Genomic DNA, 17499 nt, shown 5'->3' on the forward strand with positions numbered 1-17499 from the left:
TAATAATTTCAAGTAAAACAGACTTTTATTAATTAATAGCTATTCTTTAATTAGTTAATATCCACTTACCTATGTGATTGTTCTTCAAAGATTTTGCCAAGAAATCAGCCACAAATTCACACAACCTCAAATTCTCTTCCCAGCTCAGCTTTTTTGGATGCTTGAGTTCGAAGAACTTCTCAATTCCCTGTGATTTCCACAAAATTGTCCATTTTTCTTCACTTTCAGACACAAGCATAAGAACCGGAGATTGTTCGCAATACTTTGTGATAATTTTCTGAAGATCAGCAGCTTCCAGTCCAGGTATAGCATCAGTGAACAGAAATTTAATGAGTAAATAGTCCGTGTCTGGACGCACGGTTTGGATTCCGTGACTGGGCTCAAAGTATTGTAAGAAATCATCCTTGCTGGTGCATGGTCTTATGACAGAATCAATTACATCATTTAAATTGAATAGCTTCTGATCAATCGTCTTTGTATCAAGTAGTTTATGAAAGTCAATAGGTTCGTAAATACTTCTGGCTATAAATGAAAAAGTATGTAAAAACAGAACATTAAATATAGCAATTGTTATAAATTAGACCAGTGGTGAACAACCTGTCAACAAAAATGTTTAAAAACGACATTCTGTATTTAAAAGATTTCACCGCAGGATTTATATTTTTTATAAAAATTCAAATTTCTTAACGATTTGTTCACGCGGACATTCTCGCTCATGCCAAGACTTGAACCCATGACCTTATGTTGCAATAACCTGAACTATAACCATTACGCCACCATAAAAAATCGTAAAATCATAAAATTCTTACTATGGCAATTTTTAATATATATGTATATGAGAAACATTTTTTTGTAAATTTTGTATGAAATTATATACTTCACAAGAATGTATTTTTTCATAAATTTTGTATTAAAATAAATTTTATCAACCAAACATCGATGAGAGTTCCGGATTCATTAGCTCAATCCTATCGAAATAGCACCAGACGGTTAATTAATATTAAATCCGGGACATAATTAATTCAAATCGAATCTAGCATCAAAATAATAATTTTTTATATTAAACCAGTTGTGAACAACCTGTAAGCCGCCAAAAATGTTTTAATATTACATACATAAAATAAAAGATTTCACCATAAAGCTAGACTAATGAGATCAAAAATGATGTTGTCCTTGAATATTGTAGAATACAAAATAGTGACTATTTTGACAACATAAAATCGTAAAATCAAATCAAAATTCTTATTCGAAAAATTTTGAGCAATGCTATCAACTATTTCGAATTCTAGCTTAAATGTGAATTACTAAGGAGTTTCCGATTTTGACAGATTTAATACGCCTTGTTCAGACTAATTTGTAATTTAGATTTGCGATGTCTATTATATATTGTTAATGACGAGTGTTAATTTTGACTTTACTTTTGTTACATGAGCAAAATATTGACTATTTTGACAACATTTTTTCCCCTCAAATCAAAAATAAACTTCAATTCATAAAAATCAGCTGCTTTTGAATCAGATAAATTTTCTACAATCAACGAAAATGTAATATGCTGAGCATAGTTTGATAATGCATTCGAAAAATGTGGACATTTACATATAATCTTATAGAAATTGTTTCGATTTTTGATAAAGTTAAGAATCTCATTTCTGATATATGGTTTATGATTTCCACGTTAATGCTATTATTTTTGATTGTTGTTTTAATTAAATCAAGATTTGAGTCAAAATCCACTGCTTGTGTATTGCGTAACAGGTTTTTTCTATTTGCAACGTGATTTGAACGTTGCAGCATGATTCAAATAACACCATAGCATAGAGCGTGCTCTCAAGTGTAGATTAAGCTGAGAGCATGAACATTTAATATATTTGAATTAAACAAACTTTCGAGAGCATCCAAATTTAGTGGTTTACAGACTGTTGCATGGCAAGAGGTAGATTAAATGTAAAATTTCCACAATATTAATCACTAGACACACAATTTTATTAATTTAATCACAAAATTAGAATTATAAACTTTATTAATTACAACAAGATTTACCTTCGGATATACCAGACCGATTTTTGAATCCAAAATTTTCATTTTTTGTTGATTTTTTTTTTAAAATTTTCACTTTTGTGTCCATCGCACTTTTATCACTTTTTTTGCACCAATATTTTATTAAGGCACTCGACTCATTTTTTAGTCATGATTGCTGTTCAAAAGTTAACACGAAACTAAGCTCATTTAAGATTATTTTTCTTAATTTATATCATTTTATTCACAAAGCTTTTATGTATCACAGAACGAAGTATCATAAAAATAAATCTGATGATAACAACGGATTTTTGATTTTAAATTAAAGCCATAATATACACAAATTTATTGATAACATAAAGCAGAGTGAATATTAATGTGTTATAATAAGACACTAACTGGACATTGATTGGCTGTTAGATATTTAAGATTAAGAATGAAAAGCATATTATGTAAATTATATATGACCTTAGAGATTTATAGTGCATTCAAGGGAAGGGTGTTGATTACAAACCCCAAGTACGAGCACCCGTTTTCAAAGTAATTTTCACTAAATTCAAATTTTTGAAAACCGTTAGAAAATTTGAAATTCTAAAAACCGTTAAATACCAAACATCTTGAATGTTAATAAATTCATTAGTTATATTGCTTCATTCATTGCATCAATGCACAGAGGTAACTTGCAGATGTCTAGTCTCTTTTTAATTCTATTTAATTATTCATGATCTAAGGAAGAATGTGTACATCAAAATATCCTTTTTAGGTATCCATTCACAGACCATTCCATGACAGTGTCAGTTACTGCATTCAGGATGTTGTCATTTTATTGCTGTAAAACTTCACAATTTTGTTAAAATCTCATCCTTTAACATAACTACTTTATTCCATACAACATATTATACAATAAATATAGTCAAGAGATAATCCTTACAAAACTTACAATATTAAAAGCCACTCCAAAAATTGTATAATTTACACTATTGTGACTGTAGTAATAAATATCTCAACTATAATCCAGAAACTCATTTATCCTTATGTAAGTGTAATTGTAATGCAGATTATTGTCACAACTAAATTTGCCGTTAATGGATTGCATTCAGTGCATAAAAGTGCGAAATCTCTATATATTTTTTATATTGCATGAAAATCATGTGCTTCTTGAACATTTAACACTCGTCGTACAAGAGCTTCATGTAAACATTATGATGTGCAGCATTATTTATTTATATACGTTCAACATAATTTCTTTCATCATCACACCATTTCATTCATTGTCTCATTTTAAAGTGCTGTTAGAAAAGATTAAATTGTACAGCATTGATGCAGGGGTGTAGACGGAATAAATGGATGTTATTTGTTCATTTTTATTATGTGCTTAGTTTGTGACTTTTTCAAGATTTTTCGTCAATTTTTAAATTAGAAATAATTTCTATAGGAAGAATTGATTTAGTCCTATCTTAAGAGCATGGTATGAAAAAGTTGGCCATTATACAACTTATAATAAACTGTCAAACATACGACAACCTTACTCGTCACATCGTCGACGATCCCCTCTTATTTGGACAAAAAATTTCAATTTGCTATGGTTTTTCGAAACAAAGATTCCAAATGTCCTCTAAACCTTTCAAAATCGAACTTCAAAATCAACGATTTTCTCCTACGACAATTACATCCACACTATACTCTCAAAGCTATTCTCTACACCCTTAACCCCCTCTTTACACCCTTAGCAGCTCTCCTTACAACCTTAGCACATCTCTCTACGCTCTTAGCTATGTCAGAGATGCGTGGATATCAGTGCACCCTAGCAAAATAGTCCTTAAACCGTCCAAGTCAGTTAATCGATCAAAATCCTTGCACCATGATGTCGGGTCTCTGGTATGGTGTCGGATTTACATCGAATCCAGCACCATGTCAGAGTCAGGCCAGTCTAGAGACGGATTAGTGATCGATTGACCAATTTGTGCTATTTGGGAATATTTTTCTGGGTTTTACTGACATCCCCATATCTCTGTCATATTTCAGGGCATAGAGAGGGAAGCTAACGGTGTTCAGAATCCGATCTAGAATTTTGTCAACATAAAATCATTTAAATTTATTGAAGCTTTACTTACTGCAACCATGTTCTTATGTGGAGCGTAGTTAGGGCGGCCATATGCCCTAATTTTATCGTGACACTGCTGTACTTTTCACCCTTGCTGCTGTTTCCCGACAAAGCCCCAAAATGTCCCGATTTTTTTTCCAAAAGTGTCCCGATTTTTTGTGAAAATCACCTGACCAATCTAAGCTGCTTAAGTTACAACAAAAGGCTTTCCATCTGACTCTGCTGTTGGCTTTTTCACCTAGTTTGTCTTAAATTAACTGTTCGCACGTTTAACTGACATTCTTATATAGAAACCTTTTAAAATAAGCAAATTTTGATTGTCATTTTACCCTACCTACCCTCCTTCCTCCTCCATCCTCAAAATAACTTCCAAACACAGCTTTCAACATACGCCACTGATTTATATAAAACATAAAAAAAGATTTTAAAGGAAATATATGTAGGTGAACATGTACATACATAAAAAGATACATTCTATTGTTTGTGCTGAATAGACAATAAACATTTTTAACGTTCCCAAATGCTATTCTTGCGATACTCATACATTTATGATGCCTTTTTATCTCGAAAAAAAAGAGAGACTTAATATGAGATTTGAGACACCTCAAAAAATATGATATTTCGAGACCTCTGCCAACAGTCTCATTGTATATACAATGTTGTTGAGATGATGATAATTATCATCATTGCTTATTATATTAAATTTTATAGCTTTTAAGGGAGCTTTCAAGGCTTTAAAATGAAATTTAATTTTATGAATGTCAATATTCCATTCCCCATTTTTTTTTGTTGGCCATTAATGACCTTAAAATATTAGATTTTTGCTTCATTATAATAAAAACTTACAGTAAACATTTGTTAAGCCTGCCATACAGACAGCAACAACAAAAGGGAGAGGAAAATATGGAAAATTGGCTATTGTTGTTGTTGTTTTAATAACACTTAAAAATTGGGGAAGAAAAAGGCAAATTGCTTACAAGGGTTCATTTGTTAGTCCTACAAGTGTCTTTATGTAATATATTGACATAGTTGAGACAATATTTTAGCTCGTACCCAATTTTTTATGATGATAAAGGAGATTTTTATGCTTAGATTTAATTCAATTAATTTGCTATTAATTTATGAGGTGGGGTTGTTTAATCACATGTTGTTGACTGCACTGTAGGAGTTGAATGCTTACTACGTAAATCATAAAATTAGATTTGACTCCTACTCGACTTCAAGGTTGAGAGAATCATATGAAAATTATACAATTCTCAATATTAATGAAAATTGAGGAAAAATTGAAAGAAAAAATTAAAAATGTACTCATTTCGAGTGACTTAAGCGCATTTTTGTCTTAGCGATCATAAATTAATCAATTAACGGTATTTTGTAACTCAAATATTTTAACGGTTTTGAAAATTTTGAAAAAATTCTGTAAAAATGTTGTAAATCAATTGAAAGTTGCAAAGCAAGCACCTGTGACAGACAAAAACCGTACAAATTCATATAAAAAACCATATAAATTATCAAGAATGTGTTCGGCTTTTGCCTGCCACACGTGCCCGTTTTGCAAGCAGAGCTCAAGATCGACTCGGATTTTAACAGAAAAGTCGATTTAATTAATTAATATATATTCCTTTATTTAATTAATGATATAAGTCGGAACAAAAGTGAGTCTAGCTTGATATTAACCTCGTCGGTTTTAAATCAAATGTTATAATGAGGTTACAATTATTAATATGATTGAGTTATGTTTGACAATATGAGTTGCGGTCAAATTCGAAAGTTTATAAAAAGACCAAGAGATTTAAAAAAATTGCAAGAAGTATGTAATTTCATAAAAAAAATCAATAATCCTTGTTAATGCAAGTTTTTTAAAAAGAAAAAAGCAAAAAAATTTTAGTTATTAATGACGATTTCGGAACTTATGTCTTTACACGAAAGTCCAGTGAATCATAATTGTATTGGCCAAGTAATGAAAATAGATCATTCGGATGGTGAGCGACTTTACTGTAAAAATTACTGGTTATCCGGGATATGAAATCTGACATTAGTGGAATGCTTGTTTCTTTGAGTCGATTTAAATCGACTCGACTTCTTATAAGTTTCGAGCTCTGTCCTTGCTTTCACCTGTCTGTGCGACCCAAATGAGCTTCTGATGCATAGAATAGACAGAATAATTCTGCAGTATTGAGTTTCAGAATTAGGCAAAATTATTCTGTCTATCCTTTGCGACACACCCATGAGGAACATTAAAGGCTCCGCATTACCTCTCTCATTAACATCGAATGGAAGTCGCTTGTTTTGGCAGCCTTATGGACGTTAAACGAAGGTGGCTTTCATTTGGTATTAGTAAAAATGCTTAACTGAGCCTCAAAAGCTCCGATGCGCAGCATTCTTCATTTGAGTCGCTCGGGCTACGATGGCTGGCTAATGAGTTTTTAAAGACAATCAGCAGCCCGAACAATGTGATTTATTAAGGTGCCTTCAAATTTAAAAATTAGCTGAAAAATTGTAAAATTGAATAATTTCCACAAATTTCCACATGAGTGCCTTGCCCTACTCCCCAGTATTCCATAACATTCAATAACTTATGAATCTATTTAAAATAATTGAATAAATTTCAATTCAATTTAACCAAAAAATTCTCTCTCAAAAATTTATTTCCTACAGTATCAATTTCATTCAATTATTTGTATTTTTCAAACATTATTTCTTCCGAAAATTATGATGGTAACATTATAGACACACATGCACATAACCCAAAAAATTGAAATTCAATATTCACCCAAAAATCATTTTAATAAAAAGGAATTGAAGAAATCAATACATTTCAAATTTCATGTGAATTAACCACAAATGACAGCCTGATGTGGCAGCCAATTTTCTTTTTTTTTTTTTTGGTGAAATTTTGCACATGGCAGGCATGAGGGTATCAACCTTAGTAGTATTCTAAAGAGAAAATTTTTGTATTAAAGATTGGATAGATTTGATAGTAATTTGGAACGAATTTGTGAGCAAATTGGGACGGATGTTGCTCATAACTGCATGATGACTGAATGGCTGGATTCCGAAGATTTTCCTGCAAATTTCTGTCATTAATAATTTTCTATCTAAAATCTTCCAGTTTTTCGAACGAAAATTTAAGGAATTTTGGGACGAAAATTTCTATCCAGAATCTTTCCATAATTTTAAACCACATAAATTGAAATTCGACACGAGATTGACATTAGGCTGATGTAAAATTGTGATATTCCAGAGCTAAGCTTCATACCGCATCTATGCCATATAGATGCAACCATATAGATTTTAACATTTTAGATTTTCGCACCACAGAGCTTCCCCAAAGGCACAAATGATTAAGGTTTTGCCACACTAGACTTTTAAGGCATTAGTAGTGAGGTTTGGTAAATTTGACTAAGGTTTGGTAGTGATTCATATGAGTGCCACACTTAGGAACTATCATTTGGTATCAATAAAAAAGCTTTTGCGGATCCTGATTTTGACTCCTGTTACTCGGGCTCTAAAAACGTATTTTGAACACTGATTCAGGAGTCAATGTGCCAGTTTCTCATTTGAGGGACACCATGTGTCAGAATTCATCTGATCTAGCGAAGAAATCAAGTAGAATCAGGAGTCAACCCCAAATTCGAGGGATTTGACTTCGAAATCACTCTCTTATCAGGACGAAAAAGGAAGTGTTTGAGTTGCTGAGGAACAAATTGACGACGAGAAAGTGGCCATTTTACCTATATCACACAACAATTCTTCATTTCTTGCCATTCAACATTTAAAGTAATTTATAATTGAAAATTGAATTTCAATGGTTTCCCAACATAAACTTACAAAAAAATTCCAACTAGATTTTAAGGTACAATTTTCATGGTGGTTGAGTCAAGTCAAATATTGACAGAATGTATAATTAAGAGTATAACATAGACATGCAAAATCATGAAAATTATATTTACCATTACTTATTGACATGCAAACCCAACACTTTATAAAATCTAATTAAAATTCTCTATTCAAATAAATTAAATTATTTTGATACTTGAATCATCATAAAAACATCAAAAGATGTATACACGAAAATTTTATTTAATAAGTATAGAAAAATAATTTAATTATTCAGACACTCGGAAGCACTTGACTTGTAGCAGCACAACCAAAACTTTTTTCGTACTTTCTTATTTAATTATTTAACAATATTCATAACAAAACCACAATTTCTTTACCTTATTTCTCGTCTCAAAAAACCCCTTTTCGTTGACCTATGCATATTCAAATTTTAACTCAATCTTTTCAAGACTAACCCGATCGGTACATGTTGAAATGATGCCATTAGAGCTTGAAGTCGACATAACTTGACTCAATTCGACTAGACTCAGCTCGACTTAACTCAGCTCGACTCGATTCAGCTCGATTTGTCTTAGCTCGACTCGACTTAGCTTGACTCGACTTAGCTCGACTTGACTCAACTAGATTTGACTTAGCACGATTCGACTCAGTTCGACTAGATTCAGCTCGACTCGGCTCAGCTCGACTCGATTCAGCTCGATTTGTCTTAGCTCGACTCGACTAAATTCGACTTGACTCAGCTCGACTCGACTTAGCTTGACCCGACTCAGCTCGACTTGAATCAATTCGATTCAACTCAGCTCGACTTGGTTCAGCTCGACTCGACTCAGCTCGACTTGACTCAGTTCGATTTGACTCAGCTCGACTCAACTCAGGTCGACTTGGCACAGCTCAATTCAACTCAACTCGACTTGACTCAGCTCGATTCAACTCAGCTCGACTTGACTCAGCTCGACTTGACTCAGCTCGACTTGGCTCAGCTCGACTTGACTCAGCTCGACTCTTCTCGACTCAGCTCGACTTAGACTCAGCTCGACTCGACTCGATTCAACTGAACCCAATTCTTTTGAATTTGTTGGCTGTTACCACGTCACTATGTTAGAACCATTCCAAACTGTGTCAATCGGTTAACCTTTAAATCTTTAAATTAAATGATTTAATCTGAATTTTTTGCTCTTTTCATCATCAAAATTTATTTATTTATTCTGGGATTCTCAGTCATGACAATCTATATGCAAAAATATATCTCTCTTAGTTAAGCATAAATCTAGACAGAAAGTTAGCAACATGATGAAAATTTATTCAACTTACTTCAACCATAAATGTATACAATGAATTTTAAAGATTATTTGCTAAGGTTTTGTTTATTTTTCTTAGTTCTCAGTCATAATCCGATTGTCGGTTTTTGGGAGCTAATTTTATTCATAAATACAGTTGGTTGAGATGAATTAGCTTTTTAGTGGATTTAGAAGTGATATCTTGGTTTATTTAACATTGAATCATTCAATTATGAGAGAATTTAAATTTAACTTGGCATTTAATTTGATTAAAAGTGAGTTTTGAGGATTCAACTTGTAAGGTTTTATGATAATTTAAGTGAATGATGCAATTTAATGTTAAATTGAGTACATGAAATGACAAATAGCATTTATTTGCTTTCAAATGGATTTAAAACAGACATAGTGGCGACGTTGGAGCACATTAACGGTGATACATTATAGTCTATACGTTCCTACTTGAGTGATAACATAATTTGGTATCAGAATTCTGAGTTTTGCTTGCTTACTTACTTGGCCAAGACGAAAACTGAGTCACGGGCAAGAAAGTTGCAAAATGAGTGAATAAGACACCCCCTAAGGGAGGTATAGGCTCACATTATGGTCAGTTTTAGGTTTGATAGCAGGTTTAGCTTAATTGACTAGATACCGTGTGCGTTTGCAGTTGGGGCCTACCACCAATGTGTGTCTCTAGATACGCTTCTGCACTAATGACTGCAAACATTTCTTCATCTTCTTGAATTTTTCTTTTGACAATCTCAAACTTGAACAAATTCTCGTCATTCCACTGGACCAGAACCAGGACCCATTAAAGCAATTTTTTCACATTATCATTCATCAAAAAATCTATAATAATTCCCATCAACCGTTACTTTCCATTAAAAACACTAAGATCCCAAAACTTATCCCATTACTAATAATAACACCAGGAATAACAATTTAGTCTTTACTGAAAATAAAAATAACTGCCAAGAAAATTCAAGCCATTTTTAGCATCTAAAAATATCCCTGGTAACAAAATGATTACCAGCCAGACCCATAAGCGATATGATCTAAATCTCTAGTACAGAATGTGAAAATAATGCAAAAGAAAACTTCTCGGGGAACGTTTGGAGGTTATGTAACGCTTGAGAGAATGGGGAGAGGAAGAGGAGAAAAGAGGGGGAGAGAGGATGAGGAGAGAGAATGAAAAAGAGAAAAGGGAGAAAGGAACGGGAGAGAGGAACGAGAGAGGGAAGAGAGAAAGGAGAGAGAAGAAGGTAAGAGGAAGGGAAGAGAGAAAGGAGAGAGAAGAAGGTAAGAGGAAGAGGAGAGAGAGAGAGTGGAACGGAGAGAGGAAGAGGAGAGAGAAAGGTAAGAGATAGAGGAAGGGAACGGAGAAAGGAGAGAGAGAAAGGGAAGAGAGGAAGGAAAGAGAGAGAAAGGAGAGAGAGGAAGGCAGAGAGAGAGTGGGAGAGAGGTTGAGAGAGAGAAAGGATATAGAGAAAGGGGAATGAGAGATAGGAGAGAGAATAAGGTGAGAGGGGAAGGAGAGAGATGAACGGGAGAAAAGAAGAGGAGAGAGAAAGTGGAGAGAAGAAGAGAAGAGAGAGGAAGAGGAGAGAGGAAAAGAGAGAAGAATGGGAGAGAGGAAGGAAGAGAAGAGTGAAGATAAAATTCGTGGTATTGTTACAAAGGGAAGGACTTGTGTCTAAAACGCTATTTTGAGCGCTACATAATTTGCAAACACTCCCTAATGTTGATATCGCTGCCTCATAACAATTTTCACATCAAAACATTTTCTAGTGAATGAAAAAAAAAGCAAAAAATTGTTTAAAAATGCTGTTGTGGTCTGGGTAAAGCGACGATGAGGTGAGGCAGCGATAAAACGAGTGAGAGAACAAAAGCAAGCTATGATATTATAATAAATGATAATAGCGAATAAAGCCAATAAAGTGAAGCCATTTTCGCCTCACTGTTTCCTTTTATATGTATGATTATAGATGTGATGGCAGTTGCTAAAAAAATTATTTTATTTTATCGAATGGGAAATTAATTTGTCAGTTAGATGGCAAGCAATGTCGTTATTGCATAAACGGTAATTTAATATTTTACAGTTTCGCTATCGAAAATGAGATGCGGATGCAACAGAGAGAAGCAAAAAAAAAATAAATGTCGGAACTGTGGGGAAGTTTCCTATTGAATTATTTTTTGAAAAACATTTTAAATTAGTTGTGCATTTCTCTTAGTTTTGCTTCTCATTGAGCTGGCTTTCCTTTATGTGGAAATGTAAAGTTCAAGGCTGTAATTACTGAAATTTTACATTGTACTAATTTTAGTCTAATTGCGGTTTGGACTGACCATGGAAGATATTCCATGTTGGAAATGGCAAAATTGAATTTTTTGTAGTTTTATTGAAATTTCAATTTTAAAATTAAAGGTTCAAGGAAAGTTAATGATTGTTTAAGCCTTAAAAGGCATTCAAGTGTCTGTATTCTTGGAAGGTCTTGAAGATGTAGAACTAGTTTTTCAGAGACATATTGACAAATTAGGACGACTTTAAAGGGTATAAAGAAGGAATCAATATAGAATAAAAAATACTCAGACGTTTCTGCTTTAATTAAGCTTAAAGAGGTTATCTTTAAATTTTTGTAAATTTTGTATTTAAATTGTTGGTTTTTGGTCTTAAAGAAAAAAGTAACCAAAAGTTCTGGAGATCCTTCTTAAAAACATTAACTTTAATTAATTTTATACAGCGCAATTCTGCTAATTTAAGCTTATTCAGCACAATTTCAGCTTATCCAGCTTAATTTGGTTTACTCAGCAAAATTCAGATTGGTTATTTCCCAGTTTTTTCAGCACAATCCTCTATACAATATAGTTTCAAAAGCAAAATACAGAACATTTAGTAATTTTTGACGTAGGTACATCATCCTACGCTTAATCATTTATTTCTATAGTTTTAATTTTTTTGTGTCTCTACATAAAAGCTTTGGTATCCTTTATTCATTAAATGTACAGCCTGAAAAAACCCACGCAGCTCACAAAGTTAGACAGCTAACCACCTACAATTTGAAATTTGTATATTTACATTCGAGTTAATCCGAATGTTAACAAATGTAGGACACTTTGTGGGTGCTTTATTGTGATTGTCTAAAATTATGAATTAGATGCCGTCGAAGAGCTTTAGTCTAATTTTAACTAAAAATTGATAGATTAAATTTAGATTCAGAATCCAAAAGACAGACAATTTATTTCTGAAAATTTTCAAATTTTAATTATCAAAAAACATTAAAATATTTACATTAAATTTTATAAACCTTCAAGTATTTTCAAGTATGAAACTCTTCAACAGAGTTGGCAGAACTCCAATGTAGAGTCCGGACTGTCAAAGTCTTTAAACATTTTTTTAAATTTTTTTTTAATAAATGTTTAATTTTAAAAAAAAAATTTATTAAAATTATTTTAAAAAACTTTAAAAAAAAATTAATTTAAAAAATTTAAAAAAAATTTTAAAAAATTTGCATTTTAAAAAAATTTATTTTAAAAAGTTTTAAAAAAATTTAAAAAAATTTTAAAAATTTAAAAGTTAAATAATGTGACAATTTATTTAAAATACCTTTTTAACAAAAAAAAAATCAATTTTGTATGGGACTCCTCGCGCTCCCAAAGTCCGGACTTTTGTCTGGACTCCAAAGTCTTACCAACTCTGCTCCTAAGGACAGCAACTACAACAACAGCATCAACACAACTTTCATCATAGTAATAAAATACTTTATAAAAAAAAAACTTTTTAAAAAAACCTCGTTTTTCGCGTAGACTAAAAAGTAAAAAATAACTTTTAAGAAATTGTTTGAAAGTTGAGACCACACATGAATTACAAACATGTACCTTGACTTTATCGTATAGTTTCAGAGGGCGCCTGGTACAGAATTTATCAAAGCTTCGCGCCCTCTTTTTAGTTGGTACGATAAAGTCAAGGTAATGTTTGTAATTATGTGTGGTCTCAACTTTAAACCAATTTCTCAGCACAAAATAAAAGTTATTTTTTACTTTTTAGTCTACGCGAAAAACGAGGTTTTTTTAAAAAGTTTTTTTTTTATAAAGTATTTTATTTTCAACTTTTTAGTCAAATGATTCTTTAATTTAATATTTTGATAATCTTGAAACATGTTTGAAGGTTTGAGCTGAAGTACTAAGCTAGACCGATAGGCCAAGCTTCGCTTGGCATAAGTTTGAAGAACTAAGCTAGACCGATAGGCCAAGCTTCGCTTGGCATAAGTTTGAAGAACTTATTCAGCCAAGCTTCGCTTCAGTTTGAAGAACCAAGCTAGAATAGGCCAAGTTCACTTAGCATAAGTTTGAAGAACTTGGTAGGCCAATTTCCCAGTTTTTTCAGCACAATCCTCTATACAATTTAGTTTCAAAAGCAAAATTCAGTACATTAAGTAATTTTTGACGTAGGTACAATATATCATCCTACGCTAAATTATTTCTATAGTTTTAATTTTTTAAGCTTCTCTTCATAAAAGCTTTGGTATCCTTTATTCATTAAATTTACAGCCTGAAAAAGCCCACGCCGCTGACAAAGTTAGACAGCTAACCACCTACAATTTTAAATTTTTATATTTACATGCGAGTTAATCCGAATGTCATTAAAAGTAGTACAGTTTGTGGGTGCTTTATTGTGATTTTCTAAAATTATGAAGTTTGAAGAGATGCCGTCGAAGGCCAAGCTTTAGGCTAATTTTAGAACTAAAACCGATAGGCTAAGCTTCGCTTGGCATAAGTTTATAGAATAAGCTAGACCGATAAATTTCATAAGTTTGAAGAATTTTCAAATTTTAATTATCAAAAAACAATAAAATATTTACATTAAATTTTATAAACCTCCAAATATTTCCAAGAATGAAACTCTTAAACAGAGTTGGCAGGACTCCAAAGTGGAGTCCGGACTTTCAAAGTCTTTAAATTTTTGTTATTTACGGCAATTCATAGTTTTAAAATTTTTTTAATATTTTTTGTAAAATTTTTCAAGAAATTTTAAATTTTTTTAAATTTGATTTTTTCAAGGAATTTTTTTAAATTTTGTGTAAAAATGCGTTGAATAAATTTAAACTCCAAGAAAAATTGGAAAATTTAGAAAAGTTGAAAATGGAAAATTCTGTCTTTAAAAAAAATTATAAAAAGTATGAAAAAAATTGAAAAAAAAAAAAAAAAAATTTTTGAAAAAAATTTGAAAAAAAAATTTTTAAAAATTAAAAAATTAAATGTATGTGAAAATCTTGTTTTAAAATATTTTTTAACAAAAAAAATTCAATTTTGTATGGGACTCCAAGGACTCCCAAAGTCCGGACTACAAAGTCCTGAAAACTCTGCTCGTAAGGACACCAACTACAACAACAACATCAACACAACTTTCATCATAGTAAAATATTTCCCCATAAAAATCTTGACGATCATTAATAATGCCTTGAAATATTTAATTTGATTAAAAAGTTCTTTATTTTAAAAAAGTATTTCCAATAAACTTTATATATTTTCATAAAATTTACAGTCTCTTTTTGCAATATTTTATTGATCATTAACATGAAAATTTTAAAGGCAATTCAAATCGTTAGAACAATTTATGACTGTCTAAAAGAAAAATATTAGTCAATAAATGTATGCAGAGAAGGAAAATCGATAGGCAGACGGCAAGCTAATAAAATGACTCATGAAAATTCATCTTGTCGTCTCTATCAGCATATTTCATCTTAATGAAACTTTCAATAAACAAACACAAAAAAATGAACGGCAGCGGGAAAAAAGGAACGTGAAAATAAAGAAAGAAAGGAAGGAAGCTCTTTAAGGCTGACAATGATTCTGTCTTTATAAAGTGCCATATAATTTGCTTGATGGCTTTTGTGGGGAAAACAACGGCAACGGAGTCCCTGAACAACAACAACAAAAAATTTCAATTGTGTTAAAAAATTCAGCTTAAATTTTTCCTTTTTTTCATATCAAAATTTTCATGCCTTGATTCCACAAACATCCCTAAAGGAAGTAAAATAGACAAACATTCAAAAGAGCTCTTCAACTAAATGAGAGATAGGGTGAGAATGGAATGTCATTGATGTAATCCCTGATGACAACATCCGATACAATGTGGAAATCGATATTATGGATGTGAGGAATAAGAGATTGCCTAAACGAAAGGAAGCTTTATAAAATAAATAAAGAGAAAAAATGTTGTGTAAAGTTCAAAAAGGGGTCGTTCATTTGTTAGGTATCGGTGGCAGGGGTGTGCTTCATACGACGATCCGTGAATACTTGACTTGATCCTTAAAATACGAGCATATGCTCAATGAGCATTTTACGGTACCTAGTGACCCATAGGGTACCTGGTGGTTACCTGGTGACCCATAGGGTACCTGGTGGTTACCTGGTGACCCATAGGGTATCTGGTGGTTACCTGGTGTTCCATGGGTACCTGGTGGTTACCTGGTGTTCCATAGGGTACCTGGTAGTTACCTGGTGACCCATAGGGTACCTGGTGGTGACCTTGTGACCCATAGAATACCTTGTGGTTGACTCTGATGATCCATAGGGTACCTGGTGATTACCTGTTGACCCATAGGGTACCTGGTGGTTACCTGATTACTTATAGGGTACCTGGTGGTTACCTGGTTACTTAGGGTATGTGGTTGACTGGTAATGATACTTCCATAGGGACCTGGTGGTTACCTGGTGAAAGGGTATCTGCTGGTGAGTAATCTATGGAGGTGCCAAAAAGATACTTCCGTCCAATTCATCTTGTTCCCTAACAACCAAACTACCCCCAACTACAGCAAGCTTGTTTCTTTCTTGTTGGCTTGAAAATTGTTAAGAGGATGTTAAGAGGGATTTTAAGATGTTTCTCAAGTAATCATGAAAAAGTTTAGCAAATGAATTGAATTGTATTTTCTTGAAGAACTTTAAAAGTGCTTTATTTGAAAATGTTTTTAATTTAGGATGATTATTATTTTGCTTTTTGCGAACAATGGAAGTGTGTAGAATGAAGTACTAGGTGTGAAAATTTGTGAATGGCTTGGAATTTTCATATAAACTCATTGATTTGAGAGAGAGGGTTGGGTAGGATAGGCCCAAATGAAACAGGGGGCGATTAGTGTAATGTACGTCTAGAGTTAGCAGGATTCTAATATGGAGGCGCCTCCACTGAAGCCTGGAATCTCCCAAACTCCTGCCAACTCTTCGTACGTTTAGTTTCAAATTTTTTGTCTAATTTTGACCTAATTTGTCTATTTTGACTCTTTTGTCACATTTTTATCAATTATGACACATTCTTTTCACATTTTTGTCAAGTTGTCCGCCGTCCGGAAAGTTAAACAAATTACAAAGTGTAATCAGCATTGTTCGAATCCTTGTCACATTGACAATATTGATAATTGTCTATATAATGAATTGAGAGATTGGTCTCTGGTGGGAATTGAACCTACAAACTATCAATAGAGAAATACAGATATCCGGTCTGTTGTCTTACCACTCTGCCACAGATGCCTTACTGTTGCACTGACAGATTTACATTTATATGGTTCGATATTCCAGTATATGGTTCGACTCTGCTTAGGCACCACGTTAAGCTTAATCTCAACGTCCCTTAGTGGAATTAGACGGAAAATAATGTTAGGGACGGTAAAGTTTGAGATTAGTTCAATCTCATTCAAAGAATGAGAAAACATCCTAACAACAGTTGCTGTATATATCGGAATTAAATCAAAAACAGCACCAAAGACTGCACTGCGCAATTAAACTGACAAATGACTGTGAACTCATTTGTTCATTTGCCATTTGTCATGTTTGATCGACCGGAACAAAATTATTGAATTTTGAAAATTTTCATCTTATTTTCCAACGAAAAATCGAAGCAATTAACTTTCAGACATGACTGGAAATCCGGAAAGCTCATAAGGCATAAGAAGCACGACATAAGGTCGACGTGCTTCCATTATGAGAGGAAATTCGGTGAAATCCAGTCTCACGTTGGCCGTACTTTGGATTGATTGCCATTTATACATCATGTGCTTTCCGGGAAGGCAACTGTACATGTTCGCTCAAAATAACAATCCATTTAATCCCATATTGAGAATCTACCCATAAAGCCACCCCACGTAAGCCTTAAGCATAAACAATTCACATTTTAAGTATGAAACAAACACTTAATCCATTCCTCAAATCTAAATCACGTAATTTTCAATTATTTCTGATTAAAAATCTCAAAATCCCTGATTTTCAGCAACA

General features: G+C 32.6%; 2 protein-coding genes across 2 annotated transcripts in view; one reads left to right on the forward strand and one right to left on the reverse strand.

Annotated features, from left to right (window-relative positions):
• The window catches only part of LOC139088231 (protein eva-1 homolog C-like), a 281413-nt gene that overhangs the window by 20914 nt on the left and 243000 nt on the right, over positions 1-17499 (forward strand). The window lies entirely within an intron of this gene.
• LOC139088352 (uncharacterized) overlaps positions 1-17499 on the reverse strand; it is a 71660-nt gene that overhangs the window by 4301 nt on the left and 49860 nt on the right. The window contains exon 2 of the mRNA XM_070637546.1: positions 70-522. Coding sequence (XP_070493647.1) covers positions 70-522 — 453 coding nt within the window. The remainder of the gene's footprint in view (positions 1-69; positions 523-17499) is intronic.

This window comes from Chironomus tepperi, unplaced genomic scaffold (genome assembly GCF_022539635.2).
Source record: "Chironomus tepperi strain 1889 unplaced genomic scaffold, CSIRO-AGI_Ctep_v1 contig_12, whole genome shotgun sequence".
NCBI classification, from domain to species: domain Eukaryota; kingdom Metazoa; phylum Arthropoda; class Insecta; order Diptera; family Chironomidae; genus Chironomus; species Chironomus tepperi.